At 44.9% G+C, this 26,518-nt stretch overlaps 1 protein-coding gene across 1 annotated transcript in view; it reads right to left on the reverse strand.

The window, feature by feature from the left end:
* Positions 1–26,518, reverse strand: part of SFMBT2 (Scm like with four mbt domains 2) — a 106,927-nt gene that overhangs the window by 60,958 nt on the left and 19,451 nt on the right. The window contains exons 4-5 of the mRNA XM_009648420.1: positions 6,235–6,323; positions 2,696–2,942 (exon numbers count right to left, since the gene is read on the reverse strand). Coding sequence (XP_009646715.1) covers positions 2,696–2,942; positions 6,235–6,323 — 336 coding nt within the window. The remainder of the gene's footprint in view (positions 1–2,695; positions 2,943–6,234; positions 6,324–26,518) is intronic.

A 26,518-nucleotide genomic window follows, 5' to 3' on the forward strand; every position in this document is an offset into this window, starting at 1 on the left:
AGATCAACAGGGTGGGGATGAAAGAAAGATCCTTGGGGCCAGTGTTCAAGAGAGGGCTTGTGAGAAAATGGAAGAATTCAGACTCAAAGGGTCTTTTCTCAGCAAACTCCTACATGGCACACCTTTAGGAGACGTAAAGTAATGACCACCTATTTAAGTCAACGGGAATCAGGAAGAAGATCTGGGGCATTGAATTCATTAATAACAACATTCACTAAAAAGTGAATGACCAGAGAAATGCCAAGGAGACAAAATGGGTATCAGACAAAGACAGATGAGAAGAAGAGAAAGAAATTTTAAAAGCAGTTAAATCAAGAAGAGGGAAGAAGAAACATAAACAACTCCAGGAAATGAAGAGTCCAATAACAAGTTTAGAGACAAGACAACTGAAAAAAATGAAAAGGAGAAAAAAGGGCAGGGGGGAATCCATAGAGAAGGAAGCACAACTGGATAAAAGGAGGAAAGAATAGAAAGAGAATGGAATAAACAAAGAGGAAGCACAAATCTCATTCAGGCCATTTCTGTATTGATTCACTAAACCTATACAGACCAAAAGGGTTCAAAGACAGTCAATGAAAAAGTGTTTCTCTGTAACACAAATACTCTGTGAAATAACAGAGTGAGTGATATTCATGCTCTCCAGTGTTCGCATCTAATTTAGAAGTGATGGGGAACATTGATTCCTACCTATCAGTGAAGAAAAACTCAGGCTTCCAAAAAGCAACCCCAGGTTAGACCCAAGACTCAGACAGACTCGTGAACATGACAATTGCATGTATCGGGGTAACCTCTCTGAATCAGGTGCGATGGACAGAAGCCATGTGAGAAATATCTACACAAAGGAGAGCTACCTTTCTGCTATCATTTGGCACTCATGGAAAAACTTCACCCACAGCACAAGGAAAGTGAGGCATGGACCTGATCAAGTCATCCACCTACACAGGAAAGGGTGGAATAGGTCTGCTGGGCCAAACCCTATGCATTAACCAAGAAAGCACCTCATCTCTCAAAGGAAACAGTGGTCCTCGGGCATCCAGCTTGGAGATATAAACAGCTAGCAAATACAGGCCATGCTCCACAGGACTTAGCAAAAAGCTTTGTGGCCCCAAGTATCTATGAAAAATACTTAGCCGTCTAAGCTGTCATGTTGAACCAGATCCGTAACTCCAAGACCAGTCAATCAACTCGACTCCACCAACTCAGCCGAGTCAGACCAACGCAGAGCCAAGCGTCCGGAGGAGAGAGAACCCAATTGCCCAGAAACTTTCACGTAGTTTTGGCCAATATTGAGGTAGTGGAAAAAATGCACGCTCCCAGTCATCCCCCACTGTAACGGAGTATAGCCTGATGGAAGTACATCTCCAAAGCCAGCCCCAGAACCTGCCAGTGAATGCCTCTGCAAGCATTTCTCCAGGAGGCTTCAAGTAGTCCCGAGCCCCTGCTGTCTGCTGTGGTCCCTAGTCCTCATCCTGCTTACTAAACCTTGGTAATGCTTACTTTTCCCCTACGCTCAGCCTTGCACTCCTTCTTGCCCTGCTGGTTCGATCCTACTCCTTTTGCCAAACCCAGTCCCACTGTTTAGAGTCTGATTCCAGCTGAGCCCTAAACTCTACTCTTGCCCAGCCTACCAGCCCAGCCCGCTTGTGCCTGACTCTTCTGCCTCACTCCTGTCCCTTGAACTGCTCCTGCCCCTGGATTTGTGACTCCCAGCTTCTGACCTCAGACTGGTTTAACTGCAGTCCTTATCTCCCTCCTCCCAAGCTGTTTTGAACACTAACCTCAAATCTAGAGAGCTGCTTCTCCAAGTCACAATCTCCTGATGTTGAATCTGGTCTGACATACTTGCAAAGACTTTACTCCCTTGGAGAAAATACAGGACAAAATCTGTGGTCTTTTAAATCTGAAAGACCCATCTATCCTTACTCAACGGAGTATTTTTCTTAGCTTCTAGTAATAGACACCCCATAATCCCGGATTGGGCAGGTTGACATGGACAGGCAGACAAACCCACCACCCTCAATGCACTTTCTGACTCATTACACACAAGACAGCTCTCACTTGGCAGATGTACAGCAATGTTGCAGCAGAATATGAAAGACTTGTGTTAGAGGGACCACGAGGGTCCCAAAACACTTTCTCCATCCCCGGGATATTTCATGGAGGTCTATTGCTACCCAAGAGAAATGTGTGTGGCCATAGAAAGACAAACAGGCAAGAGCTGTTTGGTTGACAGGAAAGCAAATGGAGCCAAGTACATACAGAGAGGTGTCACCTAGGACTTGATTTGGACAGAAGACTGGTTCCCAGTGAGGCCTCCACCAGGATGACTACAGTATGGCCAGGAAGACCTGGCCACTAAAACGCCACTGAAAAGGGCTGAGCAAGCAGGCACATTCTTGGACCATCCCCATCAGCTCTTCCTTCTGGTGGAACAGTGCACGAAGCTGCTTTTATTGGACACTGCTTCCTTCCAGGAGTGAGCTAAGCTAAGCTGAATTTATTAAATACATGTAATACAGTTTACCTGACCCACTTTGAACCCGAATTAGACAGCTTTCACGTGCCATCTGTGTTACAGCTAGAAACTACTGTAAAAGCAATGTGAACACTGCGTAAGAAGAAATGGGTCGCACCAGAATCTTAAAACACCAGTAAATGCCACAGAGGGAGAGAGTATTTTTAGGAGGCTCTTTACCTGCAGGTGGGTCCATTCTGTATTTATTCTCTTGACACCAACCGACTGGTCGAAGTCTGCAATCCAAGTAAAACAACCACTGGTCATAGGATTCAGTCTCCTCCAATCCCACATAGCGAAGGCGTAATCTTCCTCCAACATTTTCAACCACACTAACTATCCAGTACTGAAAGGGATTCTGGGAATCCTGCAGCTCTATTAAGGAATCAACTGTAATGAGGTCTACAGGGTTTTTTCCTCGCAGAGGCTGTTTGAATAGAAGCAAAACTCCTTATTTTAAACTTTATTTGAAGACTTCTCAAGGAAACAGATGACAGCAGAAGATTATTTTTGTTTTTCACACCATCATCCAAGCGATCAGCAAACAGTCTGTTCTTCTTCTATTTTACCCAATGTCTTCCAAGTGCAAATTCAGAAGTAAAACAGAAAACAACAGTTGTGCTAATTTCTCAACCGACATCATCAACAACAACAAAAAAAGAATAATAAAAGGTGGAACAGCTCATAAGGCACATCCACTTAGGATGCTCCTGAACAACTCAAACCCCAGTTATTTTGGAGGATTTCAAACCAAATTCTCATTGGTTGCAGCTGATAAGAACCAATCACAGGACTGGACATCATCATTTACCTAAAAGGCGACTACTTTGGGCATGACCCTAAAATTGCCCTCCGTGCACTGATCTTTTGCACCAAAAGCTTTATCTCACTCCTACTGGCACATAGAGCAAATTATTCCCCCCTGCCACGGATGCAAGAGTCTCTGGTGGTTACTCCAAAACCCAAAGCCAATGGCAGGTTCCCACCAGCTTAAGTGACCTTGAGATCAAAGCCCAAGGCACACAGGCTTTGCTGGACCAAGCCACCATGCCCAAGAAGCCCCAGTGAATGAGGTTGTTTGCTTACATACAGTATTTTCTGTGATCCCAATTTTGCAAGCATTTACACATGTGCTTAACTTTACACCTGCAAAGCTGCCAACCACAGGCATTAAAGAACCATGAGATCTTTGCAGAACGATACCTCAGGGGCTCAGTATTTTTGTTTTGTGATTGTGAGCATCTCTGTGTTGTCAAGCTTTTCTCCACTAAGGTAAGGGTTAGATTTCTTCTTTCTTTTTTAAATGCAAGTTCCAATTCTTATGCAATTTCTCGATTCCAGGGCTTTAAAAGCTGCACTAAAAAACACCCAAGAGTTGGGAGCATCGGTCCCCAGTGGAGATGTTAAGCACAGGCAAAATATATTAAAAACAAGGACTTTTTTTTTTCCCCTCTGTGTTTGTCCCACTTCTACTTAATTAAACAATGTAAACCTTTCACGGTATTTTTAAAAATATTAATTCTGTAAATCAGAGTAAGTCCAGGATGGTTCTTTCTAGTGTGGCTGGGGAAAAAAAAAAAAAGAGAGAAAAAAGCCTCCTTTTTCAAAAAAGTTCTCTTTCATACCAAATTTTGAAGATATTCAAAATTTTGAAATGCAAACAATTTTGACTACAACTCTCTTGAGCCAAAAATGCAGGCAACAGAATGAGAATTTGGTAAAAAATGTAATTAAAATTAACTATAACCTTATTACATGTGCAGTTTTAACCAGCTCTATGATTCATAGATAATTCTCAGGACAACATATTTGCCATGATAAGCCACTCCTCTATTGTATAAGCTACAAGCAGCTGTATAATCTCTTCAAATGTTATTTCATGGCAAAATGCAGTGTCAGAATTTAATAATATAATAGAAACCTACTTTAATGCTTTTTTTTTTCCTTTCATACAACTGCTTCATTGCCACAAAACATTCTTTAATATGAAACGATGGCGTAATGATTTAACTTATTATAATAAATCACTGGCTGTACAAAAGCGAATATTGCTTCTCTGATTTGTGTGCTAAATTTTAAGCCAATGGCTTGTCACTTACCCCGGAGAACTGAACGGCTAAGATTAATAATTGGCTTGCATGAAATATTAACATTTACCATAATGCAAGAACTCTTTATATGCATAGCTAGCATGTAGAATAAAAAAAAAAAAAAAAAAAAAAAAAAAGTATCACTCCATATTGATTTAACAGTATAACAACAATCTGCAGCACTCACGAACAGCAAATCTGTCGACAGGGGGTTACATACATTGCACGACACAAGACAGCACTAAGCACATATCTTGCATAAACACCAGAAAAGGGTCAGCAACTGTTTCAAGCCAATGCACTGTTTTCTCGCTCTGCATTTCTGCCTGGGGCTGCCTCTTTTCTCTGCCTGCCGAAAGGGAACGGAGAGGTTCGCCATGGCTTTGGCATACACCAGAGATGGGCGTTGGACACCTACCGGCATTTTGCATATGGCACCCGGGAGCGGTGCAGGAACAGGGATGCAGCAGACCTGAGGATGTGCGTTATTTTGGGCGTGCAACGGCTGTTCACTAACAAACTGGGGGGAAAAAATATCCCTGATGGTACACTATTAATTCTCCCTGCCAGGTAGCTCATACCGTGCTGGCACGTGGAAAAAGGATGCAGCTGTGGCAGGTGGGAGTGACCAAGGACAAAATGATCAAAAATGGTGCCTGGGTGCACACGTGCTTCCAAAAAGCCAACATGAGCGTTTACACAAAGGTAACCCGTATGCTTTTACGCCCAGCCTAAATACTGAGGGGCAGAGCGAATTATCTCCTGCAGGACGGGTTGTCTCCTCTCCAAATGTCCGCACAGCATCCACAGGAGAGCAGGGCAGGTCCTGATGGAGAAGGTGCCCTGCTCCCACAGCTTCAAGGTGAATCTGCAAGATTTTTGTCCAAGATCTCAAGGCAAACTGAGGCGCCTAATGAGTCCACCTCTGCTCTCCCGCCTCTCCGAGAGGGAAGAGAGAAAGCTCAAAGTGCTCCCAAGACAAGTTTGACTTCACAGAAGAGTCGCCCACTCTACAGATGACCAGGAACCCCCTGGATGGTGCATTGATGCCATCATGCCTGGCAGGTGAATATGCTGCGCAGACTGGGCTCTTAGCCATATGGGTGCATCTAAAAAAAACCATCCCCTTCTTCTTTCCTGACTACTGACAACTGAGGCCACCTTGCCCAACTTCCCTGCTAATTCTGACTGCTGTGTTTAGGTGGAGGGAATGTCCTTGGAGGAGCTATTTCCATACACGTGACACTACTCCCCATCAACCTGCTAAACCCCTTCTCCAACCTGTGTCCTGACCGGAAAGCTCACGTCATCAGTTTGGTGGATCTAATGGGGCACTGAAGGGCTCCCTCTATGCTCTCCTTCACCACCCAGCCTTTTCTGAGTACCCTACTTTCTCAGTACCACCCTCCACCCTAAAGGCAAACCAAACTACCCATCACTGGGTCAGAAGCAGAGCCAGCAGAGTCAAGGCAACATTGCCACCGACTTTTTGGCCAGTGCTAGATCAGACCCAGCTGCCAGCACACAGACGCTTGCAAGCACACAGCCCTACACGTTGGGAGCGCAAACACGACTGCAGCATGCACGACACCACACCGAATGGGATAGAAACTGCAATCTAATACATACGCCTTCCAGTAAATTTGCAGGTGCAGTCCGGGCGCCAGTCAAATCGTGTATGAGAAACTCCGTCCAGTCCATGTATTTCTCTTTGATTGCTGGGGAGGGAGGGGGAGGAAAGAAAAGAAATGCTTAGCACAGCAGACTGCGATGGACTTGCCACGTGTGTTTTAGAAACATCTCCTTGGGGTTTACCAATTCTGAAGTTTCGGATACAATCGCAACCCAGCCCAGGAGAAAACCTGGTTTGTTGTCCAGTTCTTTGGGCAACCTGCGCACATGGTTCCATCCCAAAGTAAGGGAAGGTGCTGCTCCACTGTGGCCACTGACAGTGGCATGGCTTATCATCTCCATCTCTCCCATTCAGAACTGGCCACTGCTTGCGTAACCACTCGTTTCCTGCTTACCACGTAGGCTCAGGTCTGATTCATAAGGTTTCTTTGTGTGTTCACTAATGACCTCAGAGAAAAAAAAAGCGGTGCAAACTTTCAGTTCCTCGACAGGACAACAAAAACTCCAGGTGGTTTTCCCCACAAAGCAGAAAATCAACCCTGAGAACGTCGTATGTCAGCTGCCAAGTCAATATGCTTGCAAGAAGAAACACTTAACCAATTTATCAGGAACATCTATTCAATTTCAAAAAAATGTTTGAATAATTTCTGAGCTAAACACTGTAAGCCTGCGTTACTTCAGGGATCCGTATCCACATAGTTTCATTAGATTTGAACTGAAACGTGTAAATGTTGCCTCTGGGATTCAAATTCTGGTTCAACTCTTGTTGAAATCAGTAAACGTTGGGCACCAAAAGGCAATTTAGCAAATCGCAGCTTCAGAGATTCAAATGCCTCTTCAAGCGCATTGTGCATTTGCAATCAGAAACCCAGAAACCAGACTTTACGTCCACCTGCCTGTAAATAGGAATTAAATTACTTCCGAAACATTTTTCTCTCCCAAAAAAATCTTATACGTTAGACCACCAACAGCTATATAGTTATGTTGCTAACACAGCAACACCTACAGAAGGGAAAAATCACAAGCATTTGAAAATTAAAACATTTCCTCTGAACAAACAACTGGATACATGGTCAAGAGACCATTACCCACAGGGGAGGCCAGGAAGGGCTGTAATTAACCAGCATAGGTCCAAAATAATTAAATGATAGCAGCCCTCATGTTTGGCTTAAAGGAAGAGGAGTCCTTTGCTCCACACTTTACGGCAGTAACACGTTACTCCATCAAGAGCAATCCAATCTGAAGCTCTTTGCGCACTCACACAAATCAGGGTGGGATTTCGGAATGTTCTAAAAGCTTGGTGAACGTCACTTCTCAACCCTTCCCAGGGATGGGCGTCAGCGACCGCAATGCCTTGACAATGCAGAGCCCGAGCGGTGGGGCCTCTGGGAAGGTGCAATCTCAGTGGTTAGAGCAGGACTTCAGACTGCAAATGCAAACAGCAATGTGAGCACAAATATTGCCACCATTCCCTCCAGACAAGGAGACCCAACCTGAGCCTTCTCACTGCGCCCAGAGAGGTCGTGGAGGCCCCATCCCTGGAAACATTCAAGGCCAGGTTGGACGGGGCTGTGAGCAACCTGATCTGGTTAAAGGTGTCCCTGCTCCCTGCAGGGGGGTTGGACTAGATGTCCTCTAGGGGTCCCTTCCAAAAACATTCTATGATTCTATAAATACCTTATGCAATCCATACAGTTGGCTATGGACAAAGACAGAAGCCATGTCCAGCAGACCATACATCAGACCTCATTTCCGAGCTGCACTCCTCCCCCAAAGCCAGTTCTCCCAATGTCACCTGAACTATACATTCAGTTTATAGATCTAAATTACTTTGAAAGTGCATTTAAATGTATCTAAAATTAGCGAACTTTAAAAGTGCTGGACTTGAGCCTCTGTAAAATAAAATCTAAGCTAGCCTGGGACTGCTCTAAGTCTTTTGCAGCACTGATTTTACATGATTTGCAGAAGATTTATGACCTTTACATTATTTAAGATGAAGGAATAGCCTGAGAAGAAATGGTTTATACATGGCACTTTCTCTCTCAACATTCCTGTGCCGTACACCTCGTCGGTTCCTGTCCACCTACATTAGGATAAAGAAAACAAGCTTAATTTTGGCATCAGCAAGAAGATAGTAATTGCTGTAATGAATGAGACTGGAGTCCCTCTAGTTCAGACTTCTGCCTCTCGCTGTGAACAGCACTGGGTGCATCAGAGAAAGGTGCAAGTTGAACTTAATTTTGGCTCATACCCACAAAGTTGTCAGCCAAATTCTGAATGCCAGAGCTTCATTACTAAGGAATGATAAATGTGATAAAAAGAACACGGTTCAAACTTTCAAAGCTGGCAGGAGGGGGAAGGGGGGAATAGGATTTTCAGAGTTGACAACAGATTTCAGGGGCCTCCCTTTCCAGATGCCCGATTTGAGATGTCTTAGCAGTGCCTGATTCATCTTGCTGTCTGTCAGTCTGTCCCCCTTCTAATGTCTCTCTCTCAAAAAAAATCTCTTGTCCTTTTTAAAAGACTTGCACCTCACAACTTTTTGATGCCTAAATAAGATGGGGCCCCTCTCCACATGGAAATCTGGATTATAGGCTTCCAAAGTCCAAAAGTGCCAAGGTGACCTTTCAGACTAAATAGACTCATCTGAAAAACCAAGCTACTCCCAGTTTCCGAGTGGTTTCAGAGCCATCCTCTCCAAACAAATCTTGTATCTAGTGTTTTGCTTTATTTTTCATTTTTTTTTGCTTTTGCAGTATAGATAAAGGGACTCAGAAAACCTCTGAGAAAGAACAGATTGCACTGGAAGTTTTAGGAGCAGGGATTTGCACTTTCTTCTGTACCTACAGAACGCAATCAGCCTTCTCAGTATTACAGTTCAAGTCATTACAATGCAAATATTAATTTTTAGTAGTAATGAAGTGAATCTGAATCATCACGGTATCTGCAAAAGCCTTCAAGGACTAAACAAAATGTTAAACAAGAATATTCAAACAAAGGAAAATCCATTGGGTAAATGAGAATCACTGGCAGTGTAATACACGGGTGCCCAACCTGAGCATCCATCTCAAGAAATGTCGGTGCTTCTCTGATGCATCAGACTCAGCACCTGTGAATGGAAGCACTGACTTTCAATCACTAATTCACATTTTCTCTTGTTAGCTACAGGAAAAGACCCACCTGAACCTCTTCTACTGAAGACAGGCTGGAAGAACTCCGCTTTTGGAGCCCACCTGCAGCTGGCTGGCCAAGTGGTGGGATGGGAAAGAGGACAGGACAAAGGATGCTGTTCCACGGGGACCTAAGCTCCACTAGTATTGTTACTTTCAAACCATTTTTTCCTTTCTTAAATAACTTCAGTGAGTCAGGAGAGGTCCATGGGGCTCAGATCTCTCTACCTTTCAATGGATCCATCTTCCCAGAAGACCTCTGCGAACTTCCCCCACCCAGAACCTGTCAAGCTGAATGCACCTCCGGGACCTCAGTTAATGCCTGTGGTGCTGTGGGAGGCAGGGGAAAAACATAATAAATAAAGCAAAAAAACACTCCCCATCAAACCCTTTCAAAGAAAACCATTTCATTCAGGGAGGTAGGTCCTCCTATAAAAGCCAAAAGCCACAGGGGACAAAATGTGTCCTTCAAATGGGGGAGCCCCCTCCAAGCACAAAGTGCGATGGGCACAAGCAGTGATTTGCAAGTGCAGGATTAATGTCACCCTAATCCATGCCACCCTAGCTCTTACTGAGCCGCACAGACTCAAAAGGTGGTAAGAAATCTTCATAGTAAGAAAGCACCTAGTACTTCTGCCTGGATGGCACAGGAGCAAACATCCCTCGTTCTTCACAATACAGGGAGGTGCCAAAACTGGGAGGAAGCCTTTTTAGCAATGCATAAAATCATCTCCAAGCAGGGGTCAGTACTGTCTCTTTGCACACCCACCCGTCCCTCACCAGGCACAGCTCACCTGTGAAGATGGCAACTTGGAAAGGGACTGTCACCCACACCACAGTGGGGCTCCAAATAGGCCAAACAACAAGAAAGCATTTGAGATATTCTAGTTACATGGAGGCTATTTTGGAAATTATATCCTAAGCAGTGATGGCTTGCTTGATGAAGACAACAGCAACATGATCACACTGGCTGGTCCTCCAGAGCATCAGGCTTTGATACTCTATGAGGACACAGCCAGGCCAAGAGTCCCGCTCTTGCTGTGAGTAACAGACCCATCTTGGTGCCAGTCCCGTGGTCCTGCACGGGGTTGCTGTGCAGAGAAGTGACCAACATGAGATTGTGCAATTGTCTAAGATCCTGGGGGCCAACCACTATTTAAGTTATCATAATGAGAGGAAATGATTCAACAAAAGCAGAGACATGGTAGCATAAAAAAAGGACTCGGTTTAGTGATCCCACCAACGCAAAGGCCACAGTGTGAGCTGAACGGAGCGATGAAACACTAGATGATCCACAGAGGAGACAGGCATTAGCAACGCTCTCACCATGGAGAAAGCATCGGTCAGAGCTTGCACCACATTAGACACAGTAGAAGAACCCAAACAGAAGGCGTGCATCACACAAAGAGATGCCACCAAAATGCCGGTGCTCTTGTAACTACTTTTCTTTCCAAGTTTAGCAGGCAACACCACAGCCCCATTTGGAGCCACAGCTTGTGTACGCAGATGTGCCTGTTTCCTTTGGACTGGGTTCAGTTCATCTTGGAGCCGGCGTGGGTGGTTGTTTTCACACCTCTGCAGCTCCAAGGCCAGAGGCTTTAAAGCATCTTCCTGCCATAAAAATGCCACAGAACCACCTGCCTTAGAGCAAAGCAGCCCAAAACAGAGGCCAGATCTGCACGTTGCTGGGCCAAGGTGTATCCATAGCAGAGCCAATAGCTCTGCTCCAGACTGCATTCATGCAGGACTAAATGCACAGAGAGGAAAATCCATCTGGATCTAGACCACCACACAAAGACCTGAGAAAGAGCTGACATTTCTCTCCCCAATTCCTGAGGAGCAGTTGTAGTGGTGCACCAACTCCCAGACTCAGCACTGGACTGGGCTGGTTGAGGCTGAGCCAAGGCTTTGCCTCCTCCTAATAGATCTTAGCGAAATTATCCACACCTGCAAAAGTAAAAACCAAGTATCCCTGCTCCTCTGCAGTCTTTGCAGCACACTACTTTCATGTCTCCCAGAGGAAAATACAAAGCCCTCCTGCCTCCTTCAATGAAAAATACTCATTTCAGAGAGCATCTTCTAGTTTGGCAGATATTACAGCAGATCCTTAAATTAAATGTGGGCCCTTCCACATTAATGCTCTATTTATTTCCGCAGAAGTGATGGTACAGGTTATAAAACTGAGTTCCCCTTCCACAGGACTAAACTCCATCAAAAAACAGATCGCACCCCATACCCCTCAAATAATAATAATTCTTCACACTTCTTTCTCTACTTGATTCACCCTGCCCCCAACCTCTCTGACTCCCATCCCTCTCTCTCCTTTAGACTCCCTGTCATTTTCTCACTTTTACTCATACGTCTCATTTTCCCAGGCAAACAGCGCTGGATCATGGCTGGACCTGACTGCTCCAAAACTGGACACTGCAGCAGCAGCTGAGGACCAGGGGCTGCTGCAACCCCTGGTTGATGTTAGGAGATGATGTTAGGCTGATGGTAGGAGGGCAACGAAGCTGGTGAGGGGTCTGAAGCACAAGTCTTATGGGGAGTGTCTGAGGGAACTGGGGTCGTTCAGCCGGGAGATGAGGAGGCTGAGGGGAGACCTTATCGCCCTCTACAACTGCCTGACCGGAGGTTGTAGCAAGGTGGGGGTTGGCCTCTTCTCCCAAGTGACAAGCAATAGGACAAAAGGAAACGGCCTCAAATTGCACCAGGGCAGGTTTAGATTGGATATTAGGAAAAAATTCTTCACCAAAAGCGTTGTCAAGCATTGGAAGAGGCTGCCCAGTGAAGTGGTGGTGTCCCCATCCCTAGAGGTATTCAAAAGCTGGGCAGACGAGGTGCTTAGGGACATGGTTTAGTGGTGGGATGGCAGGGTTAGGGTAACGGTTGGACTTGATGATCTTAAAGGTCTTTTCCAACCTAAATGACTTTATGATTCTACATGCATTAGGACCATCAGGACCACTCAATGTGCACCAGGTTTTCACCAACAGCTGCTCAAAACCAGCCCTTTCCCCTTGCGCTGTGCATGCTGACCACGAAAGCCATGCAAGCAGCGGTCGGCAAAGGCCAGAGCACTGCAACCCCCGCATCACCGCGTCCCCCGTATCACCGCATCCCCCGTAATCCCACCAACCACGCGCCAAACAGCCAGGAGAGCAGCTTCATTCCCAGTGCACAACCAGCTGCCCTTGCGATCCTGTAAATCTCTGTGGCCTGCCTCAGCCACAGCGTCTAAGGGGTTCAGATTTATCTGCGTCTCTAGAGAAATAAGAGATTAAAAGAACATTTACAGTCCCATGAAAGCCCTGAGTCACAGGCGCTCCATTCAATGAATATGAGATACTATTATCACATTACCAGCTCTCGGGATTTTATCTAGTCTCCTAGTACTTGCTGTTGTTCTTAAAGCCACTTCTCCCACGGTCACGGGTTTATATGAAAATCTTCGTTTTCTACTTTTTTTTTTTTTTTTCAAGAACAGTAGACTGCAAAGTGCAGGAAAACCTTTGAAATCTGAAAGATTGAGAAGACAATGTAAAGAACATGCACCTTTTTTTTTGCTTTCTTATGGCAGGGTTAGGTTAACAGTTGGACTTGATGATCTTAAAGGTCTTTTCCAACCTAAACAATTCTATGATTCTATGACTTCCCCCCCACCCCCACCCCTGGCCCAAACCACTCCCTTGACTGACAAGAGCAAGATTCAGGAATTTGAACTGTCACATTCAGTAAAAGGAATTAATAGGAGCACAAATACCTTATGGGGTTACAGCAGCTTAATAAGCTACTCCTCAGAAACGCCCTTACATACCCCATGGATACCATTGCCCTTCCCAGCCAGAAGGGAAGGCATAAGAAGCACAGAGGTTGAGTGGGCCAAGAAGAGGTGGGGGTTGGTCTCTTCTCTCAGGTAACGGGTGATAGGACAAGGGGAAATGGCCTCAAGTTGCGCCAGGGCAGGTTTAGATTGGACATCAGGAAAAATTTCTTCCCCAAAAGGGTTGTCAGGCTCTGGAAGGGGCTGCCCAGGGAAGGGGTTGAGTCCCCATCCCTGGGGGTATTTAAAAGCCGGGCAGACGAGGTGCTTAGGGACAGGGTTTAGTGGTGGGATGGCAGGGTTAGGGGAACGGTTGGACTTGATGATCTTAAAGGTCTTTTCCAACCCAAACGATTCTATGATTCTAAGACCGTGCCTCCAGCCACCAGGGACCACTGAGCAAGTAGTGTGCCATTACTTCAAAATAATACATGAAGCATGATAATGCAAAATAACACATAATGCATGAACAAATACCCATGCCCATCCATCTACCTAGCACGTGGGCACATCGAGTACACACTTGCAGGCATGAGGACAACCCAACACTAGCCCGCCTGAGAGGACTTGAGCTGCTGCCACCAGTAACAAGGCTCAAGGCAAGTAATAACATCAAATTACATTCATTTTTCTCCTTACTTAAAAAAAAAAAAAAGTCATTAGAAAAAATGTTTTTCATGTTTTTTTTTTTTTAATAACCCAGGATCACCAGCAACATTTCAACACACCTACTGCAGAATCCCCACTGGAGCCCATCAACCTCTAAACAACAGAGTTTCAATTTTCTCATATGTGAAGAACAGCATCTTAAACAGCTTTATAAAATGGTTTACAGTCTTTGGGATAAATCTGCTAAGTGACAACACTCTCATTGTGGCAACCATTCTTCTTATTAAAAATTTAACTCCTTCCTAGGATTGGAATGAACAAAACCAGTTAACAAAGAGGAATTATAGCTGGACAGGACCTGGGCTATTCTTGTCACTCCATTATATAATAAACTAAAATATCAGGTTCCCAGAAAAAAAACCCCACAATTCTAAACAAGTACTTTAGGTTGTTCAGAAGTTTATATACAGATATTATATATATTTACGATATGCAGGTTTTGAAAAGGCAAATAGCATACTGCAAAAATATAGAAACCTTATAATATTGATATTTTATTTTTAAACTTGTCATACACTTGATGCAATATTTATATGTTATGAAAGTCTTAACATATAAATGTTACAACTGTATTGTAAAGGTCTAAATGATAGAGTCAAAATGAGATGTCTTTATATCAAAATAACATAGAAAGCTAAAACAATTTGTTTAGACTTCACCCATCAAAACAATTTGTCAAAACTGACATCTTCTCACAAAATATTTCCATTTTGATAAAACAGCATTTTGACAGGAAACGGCTGAATGCAAACATTTATCATTCAGCTTGCTGAACTATATATGTCCTCGTGAACCAGACTGGATGCGAAAATGGGATGGGGGTGTGAGCGCTGTCCCTACTCCTATGCCCCTAAGCAAAGGGCTCAGGGCTGTGCCTGCGTTGCTTTTGAACCCTCCCTATGTCCTTCAGGGCAGGGAACATCCTCTGCTGCATATCCTACAAAGCCACATCCCCCATTAGGCATTTCCAAAAAAAAAAAAAAAATTAAATTAAATTTTAAAAAAGCTACTTAGTGATTTAATGGCATTTTTTCGGTTTGGATTCTTCTGTGGGCTTCCTGGAAAAAGCCAAATGGGGCTGGAGACATCTTCAAACAACTTTCTTACTTAGAACTTCAAACGATCTTCTGTTCTCACACCAGCAGTGTTCTGTGGTTTGAATCAGATCATAAAATAATGAAAATGCAGTCCAAAAAAGAAAAAAAAAAAAAAACATCAAAAGCTGTTAATTATTTCCTAATGACTCAGCCATAAATACCAAGAAATATCAACTTCAGAGCTCAGGCGTCACCTTCTATACACCTGTCTTAAATATGGAAAGCCTTCAAAGAAAATAGTAGATCTTGGGCATTTTCATGGAAACCAGAAGTTATAAGCAACTGTCCATCAAAGAATACATGTGCTCAAAATACATTCCTGGAGTCAGCAGTACCTTGTGGTCCCATTCCTATGCATTTACAACAGGCCAATAAACAGATGTTAGAAGGAAGTGTGATAGCAAGTAGGAGAATGAGTAGCTCTTCCACACCGTCAGAAGCTGCTGCTTTAAGCTATTGATTTATCTGCTAGCTCTTATAACTGTTAATTATTCAAATTAATGGTAATTGTTTAGCCCACATGATCTACTTCATATAGTAAGAATATCCTGTGTGATTTTTTAATTGTCTTCAAAATACCTGATGCGCTCTGGTTTTTCAGGCTACTTAGACCACCCTAATCCCATTCCTAAGAGAAGACTACCCGTCCTGCACTTTTTATGGTCATGACCCAAGAAAAGGCCAATGCTCAGGCTTCAATCCTTGCGTACCCAATTCTGCATGCAAGAGCACCCCTTGATTAGAAAAAATAAAGAGAAGTAAATATTAAGAAAGTCATGAACACGCGCTTTAGGTTTGCACCTGAAGAATTCCCTTACAGCTTTTGCTATGCGACTACACTGATTTTCAGTATAATGCAACTGTTACCCTTCCTGTTGCCATTCAAGATGTCCAGAAGTGATCCACTTGGTCAAAACAAGCAAATTCACGTGCAGAAAACTGTCTCACTGTCCACAGCAGACTTTACTTCCTAATATCTTTTGAGTCCTTCACCCACATGCACGCTATTCCCCTCGGGTTTCTCTAGTCCTTAATTAACTGTTATCTTTTTAACAATAAAAAAGCAGCGGGTGCTTTGGGAGTTGCTTTTCATTTCTTGAAGCTTGCTCTGGCCTGTGCTACGTCTTCAACCCAGCTGTGGGAACTATGGGTGGAAGAAGGAAAGGACGTGGATCGTAGAATCATAGAATGGTTTGGGTTGGAAGGGACCCCTAGAGGTCATCTAGTCCAACCCCCCTGCAGGAGCGGGGACACCTTTAACCAGATCAGGTTGCTCAGAGCCCCGTCCAGCCTGGCCTGGAATGTTCCCAGGGATGGGGCCTCCACCACCTCTCTGGGCAACCTGTTCCAGTGTTACACCACCCTCATTGTAAAGAATTTCTTCCTTAGATCCAGTCTAAACCTACCCTGCTTCAGTTTAAAACCATTACCCCTTGTCCTGTCACAGCTGGCCCTACTAAAAAGATTTTCCCCATCTTTCCTATGGGCCCCTTTTAAGCACTGAAAGGCTGCAATCAGGTCTCCCTGCAGCCTTCTCTTCTCCAGGCTGAACATCCCCAACTCTCTCAGCCTGGCCTCACAGGAGAGGTGCTCCAGCCCTCGGATCATTTTAGTATGGATGTGAGAGGAAAGTGTGCGCGCATGTGTGCGTGCAGCCAGGCTGAGTGGATGCTATTACAATGACGTTATTTTTTTGAATGATGTAAGATTTCTTCACTGAAAGGGTTATCAGGCACTGAAACAGGCTACCCAGGGAAGTGGTGGAGTCCCCATCCCAAGAGGTATTTAAGAGAATCACAGAATCATAGAATCCCAGGTTGGAAGGGACCTCAAGGATCATCTGGTCCAACCTTTCTAAGCAAGAGCACAGTCTAGACAAGACGGCCCAGAACCCTGTCCAGCTGAGTCTTGAAAGTGTCCAATGTGGTGGAGTCAACCAGTCCCCTGGGGAGATGATTCCAATGGGTGACTGTTCTCATGGTGAAAAATTTCCCTCTCATGTCCAATGGGAATCTCCTCAAGCGCAACTTCTGTCCTTTCCCCCTTGTCATCTCCATGTCACTTATTGTGAAAGGGAGTCTCCATCTTCCTTGGAGCCACCCCTCAGGTACTGGTACATGGTGATGAGGCCATCTCTGAAACACTGCGTAGAGGAGGATGATGACTTCTTCATCTCTGCTGGTGATGCCCTTGTTGATGCAACCCAGCATCCCGTTGGCCTTCTTGGCCACAGCAGCACACTGCTCACTCCTATGGAGCTTCCTGCCCACCAGGACCCCCAGGTCCCTTCCCACAGAGCTGCTCTCCAGCCAGGTGGAACCCAGTCTGTGCTGCACTCCTGGATTGTGTTTTCCCAGGTGCAAAAGATGGGTTAACAAGGTGCTTAGAGTCATGGTTTAGTAGTGGACTGGTACAGTTGGGCTTGACGGTCTTAAAGGTCTTTTCCAACCAAATGATTCTATGATTCTATAAGATCCTGCAGCAACCCTCTCCATTACCTCGCTGCAGCTCAGGAAGCCTAGCCAGACACTTTGCCAAGCAAGAAATAACTGGCAAGAGGGTCACCACCAGCAACTGCTGAGGTGCTCCCATGCAGTAGGTTCAGCTGGCTCCACCCCAAACACAACATTATGGAAACAAACACACTCTTCTTGAGAGCCCACTGCTACAGCTTTCTGCTTACAAGTTAAACTGCCCAAGATCAGAAGAGAAATTTGCCTAATAAATCCTAACAGCATGGTGACCCGCGTGCCATTAACCCATATCAGCCTGCCTTGATTGACTGAATACAATGGCCTCGGGTACCCATCCTGCATGCAAGCTGCAGTCAACGATCTACTCATAAGTGCTGTGATTAATTACTTCCCTTCAGTTAAAGTCAATACTCTACTTGCATTGGATTATTTAAAATTAAAAAAAGGGATAAAAAGGAGAGGTGTGTTGATAATGGGAAGCAGCTCTGCTCTATCTTGGTGGCATTATCTATCAATTGCAATCAGATTACGCAGATAAAGAACAGCAGCAAATTTATCAGCTCTATTTGCACTTGTCACGTCCCTTCGCTGTAAGAAGGCTTCATGCAAGCACAGCCAGGGACCACCAAGATGCAGCACTGCTCTCCCTTAGGAGTACGGGAACTCGGGAGGAGGGAGAGCAAGACGCAGATGGGAGATGGGAAGAAGCGAGGGAAACTCATCTCTTCCCACCCTTGGCCTTGCAAGGGTGCAACCGGCTCATTCACCTCGTCCCTCAACCTAACTGCAAGACGCCTAGGGCCATCTAGCCTCAATAGGGTGGCATTCAAGGATCAAGCATGAAACTTTGCAGAGCACTTACCACACGTAACCCTATTTATTAATTTTTTAAAGTTTTTTTTTTACATTAATTTCACCTGGAACACAATTCTGAAACCTTGCCATCCAGACTAGGTACCAAACACCACCCCCATTACACCACCATGAACTGGGAAGAGCAGCTGCCTGGCAACTTATTCGGGAATGCAAAAGATCCTCCAGACACAAACATTTTTACTTGGGTCAGTTATGTTGTATCTGCAGGCAGGAATGAAGGCTGATTATTCAGATTTTGCTATAGCATCCAACGCGGTACAAAAGGGCCGGTTATATTCTCAGTTACCTGTGCAATAAATTAGGAGGAAACCTGATGCATAACTACAAAGGTCATGGTGTTCCCCTCTGAGCAAGCGGTTTCTACTTCTCCAAAATTTTTCACCTTCACCCATACCTAAACAGAGATTGTACACTCGTTACACATAGCAATGACATTGCTCCCTTGCCCAATTCAATGCCAGGTACAAGGTAACTAAATTCCTTTGTTATCAACAACAGTATTAGAAATTATGGCTGACTTAAATGGTCTCAGATGCGTACGCACGCAGATAGAGCTCCTGGAAGGTATTCCTGAAAGCCAGGCAATACCCAGCGTTTGAAAGCTCTGAACGAACCATATAACCATAGGGGTTCCTCCATCATTAGTATCAATGTCCATTAGGGTGACGGCTCACTGTGAAAATGAGCATCCAGACTCTACGGCTCTCGCCACTTAACCCCAAGCCTCCATGTAGGTTCCTTGATTATTTTTTCCTCCACTTGCATTAAGCGCCACGCTCAATGCGCAGAAGAGATGCACCACGTGCGATGAGAGCTCAGACTCCCAATCTTCAGACCCGGGAGTCTTAACAAACACCTTGTCAAATCAGCAGTTTGGGAGCATTCAGGGAGGGGGAGAAACTGGTATTTTGCTTGTAATGTCTAAATCCATTTTTAGCCCGTAGAGATTTAAAAAAAAAAAAAAAAAAAATTAAATTGTTAAGAGCTCTGTTTTCCAGGCAAAATCAGCACCTTAACCAAAGTGCCCAGAAGCAGCCCAGGTCACAGACCTCAGAGCGTGACTGCGGGGTTCTGTGTGTGCCTATATGAGATGCAGGTACAAACACCAGATTCCCTGCACAACACCGCGCTTAGCAAGGCAGCTGCACGGCTGTTTCCTTCCAAGCTGTAACTCCCCTGGGTGAAAACCAAGAAGGCATTTAGTCATCTTTGCAGGCACGGAGATTTGCTGTCCCAGGTAAACAGGAGATGCACAGACACTTTGTAAAATCCTGATTTAAAAGTTTCGAAAGCCGTCGGGGAGGATGTATGTGTGCTGCTTACCCATCATCACCCTGGTAAAGCCTACATATAGCACTTCATATGCTCCCTGCATACTTGTTCCAGAAGAGAAACGTAGAAAGAGAAAAAAGCTATGTCTACAGAGCAAAATGCAGTAATTCCTGGATAAATCCCCGCCCCAGTTAGCATTCATAACCGTAGCCAGAACCACTGCAATATAGCCAGCAGCTTGGTTCATACCCTGAGTTAGTATCTCTGGCCACCGTTGGGCACAGGCTGGATGATGCCAATAGTTGTTACGAATTAATATGGGCACCTTTCACGAAATATTGCGCTGCACCAGATCTCTCTGATGCCAGAAAGTGGAGCTAGTGGATGAAAGGAGGTCTGGAGGTTATCCGATCCTGATCCAAATGCCAAACGCTCTCTCCTTGGCTTGCCTTTGCAAATGGACTCAAGAGGCAATTTTATGCCCTAGCTCTTTGGGATCTCAGAGGCCAGCCCCGAATGGATTCTGTGGCATAACAACATCTAAAAGTTATGGGCCATTCTGGAAAGGGATGTCACTGCAGTATAAATATTGTACCCAAGGCTCTGACCTCACGCCTCCAAACTCTACCCAATTATCTCACATACTAAGCGCCACCTCTAAATCCCGCGGCCGCTTTCTGAAGGCTGTTCTTTGGAGACAGCTGTGTAAAATGCAGCAAATTTGCAGCAACACCACGTTCTTACATAAAGTATAAACCAGTTCACTGCACAATCACCTTTTTTTCCCTGGCAATGCCAACAGTCTACAGCAAATACCCACTGTGAACAAAAGCACCGAAACACAGAAGATATATAAAGGAACCTGATGTCCAAAAAATCCACTCTGGGTTTGGTGGGTATTTTTTTTTTCATCTTCTGCAGAACTATGAGAATTAGTGGGGGTGATGCTTGTAGTTTATTATATGCATTGTATTGTTTAATACACTACAGAAGCATTACTAAGACAACTTTTTTTTAGCTCTGGTGGGAAACGTCAATTAAAAATAAAAAAAAAGGATGCAAGTTTTGGTTAATGGTTAAAGATTATTTTTTTTTTTTTTGCTACTACCAAATTCACCAGATATGCATGAGACCCAGCAAATAGCCAAAAGCACATTTTTTACTTCTTCTGCCTTTAGACAGACACTGCAACTCTAGATTCACCTCACCCTACGCAACCTACCTAAAATTCAAGCATCTAGTCTCGCATTATCTGATATTATTAGGTGTTACGGCTACAGCGAGGTGAAACATGCCCCTGGCTGGCTGGCCACAGACTAGCAGTCTCAAACCATGACTTCTTTTGAAGACACGAGCAATAATTTGAAAAGAAAAGGAAGTCATTACTAGTTTCAGCTTGGACCCCCAACCCAAGGGCAAAAATTCATCCCAGAGAGGAGATGCAGAGGGATACCTCATGGGAAAACCCTGGCAGGACTCAGGCAGGAGGCTGGTGCCACGGTGCTCGAGTTGGCGAGGAACACTGCTGCAAGGTAGAAGCAGCAAAGCAAGATGCACTAAGTCTAATTTAAGGATTTTCCCATGGTTCTCCCCAAATCTCACTGCTCACGCGCGGATCATGGGACAGTACTGGAAATCTAACCATCCCCATGACCCAAGAGTGAGCCAGCACACTCCCAAATTACCAGGGAAATAGCCAACAAACCACATTCACCTTCTGACACCCCACAAAGCAGAAATACATGTTAAAAAAAACCAAAACCAAAACCAAAACTCACTTCGCGCTTTGCACCACATTCTGTAATTAATCAGAACTGTATTGCCAGCTTCTAATAATCGAATCCCATTTAATCATTTTGGAGCCTCCTGGCTGCGTGACGCAAGCGCCACAAATCAGACCTAGGGGGGCCTAATGAGCATTCATCATGCATCCTTCCCAAAATTAATGGTACAGTCTAAGCACAGCCAGGCCCCATGAGGTGCTTAACATCCTATGCACAAGATGTAAATTCATAATCATCATCGCAACACCATCAAAGGCATACTCCATCAAGGCTCATTTTGCGCTTGCTAAACATGCGTTTTCCTCACTTGAAACTAGAAAAGGGCTTGAACTATAAATCCCAGGATCAAAACCAGCCCCCAAACTTTGAAGAGTTTAGATCTGAACCAGAGATCAATGTGGAACATTATGCATCATTTAAAACGAGAATAACAACATGTCGCAAGATTTGAAATGCCAGCAGCTTTTCCACAGTGCTCCAAACCTCCTTTGAATTCTGAAACTTTAGCTTCACTCTGGGACACACTGACTGGAGATGACTGTGCTCTGATGAACCCAAACGCCCTCCCTGCTCCATCGAAGGCTCCGATATCTTAGTGCAGAGCCCTGGTTCATTCAGCTGGTTTGTGAACTCTTAAACCTCATCTTCAGTGCACAAGGCTTCTTCCAAGTTTTTTTGGCATGTTTCTAAGAAAGATGGCTTCCAAATGAAGCCACCTCCTGATGTCCAGGCTGGCAAGTTCAAGGACAACAGTAGAATGGCTCAAAGCAAAGCAAGACCCCATGGAAGAGGTAGCTTCAGTAGTCATATGCCCAGGGTGTAGATGCCTCACGTGGCCAGGGACTCCTCAGTGACCTTCCCACGGTTGCTTAGGATGTGAGAATTACCCGATTCCCTTCTTGCTTCTTTAGGTTCTATACTCATCATGGCACAGCCTCTTCAGTAAAACTTGTACAATACATAGCAGGATGGTTTCTCGAGTTTGGCAAAGTTTTCCCTGGATACATCGTCTAGATTAACTCCAGCACTTTAGGAAGTAGCTGCATTTTTACACCACGTCCTGAAAATGCTGACTTTCCCCTCATTTCTTCATCCATTCCCAACAGTGTGGGAAAAAGCTTTTCTATGAACGCAGGAGGTAGATGTCCTGCCTCACAACACAAAATAAACCATCAATCAGGAAGGGTTTCAGGACGTCCTTAAGCTTATTTGCTTGTTTGGTTGGGTTTTTTTCTTTTGTGACCAAAATCAAATAGGAATGAGAACACACCCACATAGAAAAATTCCATTTGGGAATTCAGAGTAAAATCTTTCCAGTGTCATGCAGAAGTGCCAGAATTGACCCAGAATTTGGCATCTGGATTAGAGGAATTGATTTTTAGTTGTCATCAGGAAAATGCTATATAAGAGCATCACTTAAATCTCTGCACTGCGTAACAGCTACCTCCATGGGCTCCAGGAGCATATGGTCTGCTTCAGGAAGCAAGCCCCTTCCGTGGCAACTGGGAGCCCACATTATCATGCGTGATGAGGGAAAAGTCAAGTGCAAGTCACAGCTGGCTCGGGATCATGCTGGTGCTTGCATCTGCCACTGGCAGCTTCTTGAGCTCACTACGTCCATGCTCCTCGCAAGCAAAATCTGAGGTGCCCCTAGGTGCATCCGAAGGAATGCGCTGCTGAAGACGTGACACCAGACACAGAGGCTTGTCCTTGGCCTGAAAGAGCACTTAAAATCCTCTTGTGTCTGCTCAGCTCTAACAGACATAATGTAATCTTCCACCTGATCAAAAAAGGTCCACTGAAGAAACACGTACGTCAGCTTTGGCATGCTCTGGATCAAATCCCTCGTGCTATTTACTCTTCCCAGCATCTATAGCAATGCACAGAGTGTCACCTCCTCTGACATAGGGACCCAAAACCATGCTTAACTTAGAATATGAATGGTAGAGGGTTTTTTATGTCTCCACCAATGTCTCCAATGGTGATTATTTAAGTTTGTCAATATTTTAGTTATATCACCACATTATGCACGTCGGACTAGTCTTACAGTTGAGATAGCATTTCCATTCCCAAACTCGTCTAGGGGAAATTACGGGAAACTGGGAAAGGGAAATTATATGCAGTTACCAAGAAAGGCTATTTACAATCTCTCGATTATTATTTAAGAACATCTCGATTATTATTTAAGAACAAAACCACTCAGCTGGACATCAGTTAAGTTGACCACGTTAAAAAAAAAAGAGTGATTTGCATCCATTCCTGTGCTTTCAGGGTCAATCTTCCCATTTTTCTATGGTTTCTGGGCTTTCTAGCTCCACAGCATCAGAGCACGTGACCTAGGAGGTGTGTGAGTGTGGAAGGACAACTGGAAACAGGCACTGCTGGATATTGAAGGTGTGGAGATCTCCAGAGTCATGAATACACAGCACACAGCTCAGGGGTCTTTGCTTGAATAAGGACATTGCTCCTCCATGACAACTCACCGAGTCACAGATCTCAACTGTCACACATTTTGTTCTGTATTCACATGGTTTGCACCAAATAGTTGGATGATGTCAAATGGTGGCTCAACACAGAGACCCAGAGCCAGTACTTCTAAAACTAACTGTCTTCTCAACCAGATTTTTATTAGGACCCTCATCAGGTCTTTAGCTGGAAAATAATTTACATCCTTCCATCCCTTGGCACTTAAAACGCCTTGAAAGGAGGATTTTGCTGATTTGTGCGATGGATGGAAGGGGGTTTTTTGCAACAACCATCAAAGGGAGATTTTACCTGAAATGGTCTCAAAGGTACCTTCCAAAAATCTGCCCCATTTCACCTGCTGCTAAAGAACAAGAACATGTCAGGAAATCTCTACTCACAGAAAAGCCTGGTGTCTGCTCATGGCCTTTCCCTGCGATATTTCCTTGGAAATACAGCTTCTCATTCACAGTCTCTGCCTCGTGCTGCAATTACTCCTTTCCTCCCGAATCTTTGTTCCTCCAGCACAACTTGAACTAAATGTCAGCTCCAAAACCAATGGTTTAGTCACAGCAGTGGCTGCAGCGTTATCCTGCGGACTGTGACCAGAATTGCGAGCAGCAGAAGGCGAAGCTGTGGGGTCTCAGCTGCTTATCTTAAGCCCTTTGAGCACCCCGAATGGAGCTTGAGTCCCATCGAAACGTGCTTTCCTTGCAGGAGGTCAGAAGCCGCAGCAGAAATTGGTTCTGCCAACACTTCGGGCTGGATCAGTCAATTATTGCAGCTCAGCACCACCGCAAGAGCTTTGTTCCATCAGTTTTTGGCAGAGTTGAACCCTTTTGCTGTGCAGAGGGCTTGGGCTTTGATTTATACAGACCCAGTCTCACACATTGCCTAATAAAACTAAAAAAAAAATAAATAAAAATTGCATATAGCTCTGCATGGGTTTAGACAAGCAAAACTTGCTCAGTTTCTAATATAACCCCTCTTGTTTGTCACTGCCCATAGATAGCGTGGCACAAACCTCATGGGGATGTACTCCATCCAGCCAAGAGGGATAAATTTCAGTTCCCAAAGCTGCCCAGTACAAAACCAAGTGGCTCCAGATCAGTGGCCGTGGGGGAAAAAAAGAAAGGAAAAAAAGCACTTTTACTCCTTTTCGTGGTGAAAGCAGCTGAGAAATGCCCCATTCCATGCACCTGTGTCCAACCCCACCACCCCACGCCAAGGTGTCTGAGTTTGAGCAGATCCTCAGCTCCTTGAGCAGCCCTGCCTGCAGATGCCTTCCCAAAGTTAGCTCTACGCCTCCCATCACCCTTGCTTTCGCCTCCCTGCTGTGGCTTATTTGCTTTTCACTTGCATGGTCCAGCCATGAAAGAATCAATTGGCTACAGTCCTGCTGTGCCCAAGGAAAAATCGGGTCTCTCAGGAATTATTTTTTTTTGAAGTATTGCAAAGACATGGAGCACAGAGCTAATACATGCCCTGATCTCCTCCTGGCCATTTCTTGTGACAGCGAACCATAAAGCCACAATGTGAGCGCACCCGAGCCCCGGCTTTGCCAATAGCCTGAGCTGGAGGAGCATTCCAATCTCCCTGCGTAAATCGGCGCAGCGGTCCATCGCAGAAGCATGCAAGCCTGCCTGCCCACGTGGGGCCGGATTCCAGAGCGCTGCTGGCTAGTTCTGGTCCTTCAAGCAGCAGCAGCAAACTGGGTGCTGAAGGCTTCCAAAACTCAAAAGATGCCTGCTGCTCGCTTACGTTCACAAATGACCAACGTGCTCGAGCGATCTTCCTGCTGGATAATGAAAACCTCAGCTGGGGTCCCGTAACACCTACAGCTGTGATGGTAGAGGATGGCTGGCTCCTCAGGCTGTAGGGATAAGGAGAAAGTCAGACTGTGCTCTCTGCCTTGAAAACCCCGATACGCACCGTAGAGGCGGGATGAAACAAATCATTCTTTGATATTCAAGCATCTTCCAAACAGGAGAACAGGTATCAGGAGAAAACAAACAGATCCGAGTACAGTGCTGTGTACAGAAATGAACTAATATCAAGCTTGACTGAAAAAGTTGATTAAATTAGTTTAATTTAAAAGCCCAAACAAACCCTGAAGGAGGTTCTTTGTTTATTGCTTTTTACCGACAGCACGCGTTACTGAAGAAGCACCATGTGGGCATGAAATATTTATTCATTAAATCTTTCATAAAGCTCCACACTATTGGTTTCACTCAGGATATATTTATAACTTGTCAAAGTCCACGAAAATCACTGCCTGTCTTTCCTCACCTCCATCCCCCTCCTGACTGTTTATAAAAGGATTAGGCTTTCAGTTTTCATTGCAATAAGCCTGATCCACTGTTGCTTGTACGCAAGGTGCTGCTTCTTTAATCGTAACAGGATAGTTGTAGTTCACAGAATCATAGCATGATAGAATGTTTTGGGTTGGAAGGGACCCCTAGAGGTCATCTAGTCCAACCCCCCTGCAGTGAGCAGGGACACTGCCTTCCCTGTGCCACCCAAAAGGGACCGTTACAGTGCTGCAAGCCGTATTGCTGCTTTACCGTGTTCCTTTGCCGTGGGAATGGCAACATCATTCATTTACGGAGGAAGGCCCCCTGCACCGTCTTTCGGTATCTGGGCGCCGGCGCCA

Source organism: Egretta garzetta, unplaced genomic scaffold (assembly GCF_000687185.1).
Source record: "Egretta garzetta isolate BGI_Z169 unplaced genomic scaffold, ASM68718v1 scaffold260, whole genome shotgun sequence".
Classification (NCBI taxonomy): Eukaryota; Metazoa; Chordata; class Aves; order Pelecaniformes; family Ardeidae; genus Egretta; species Egretta garzetta.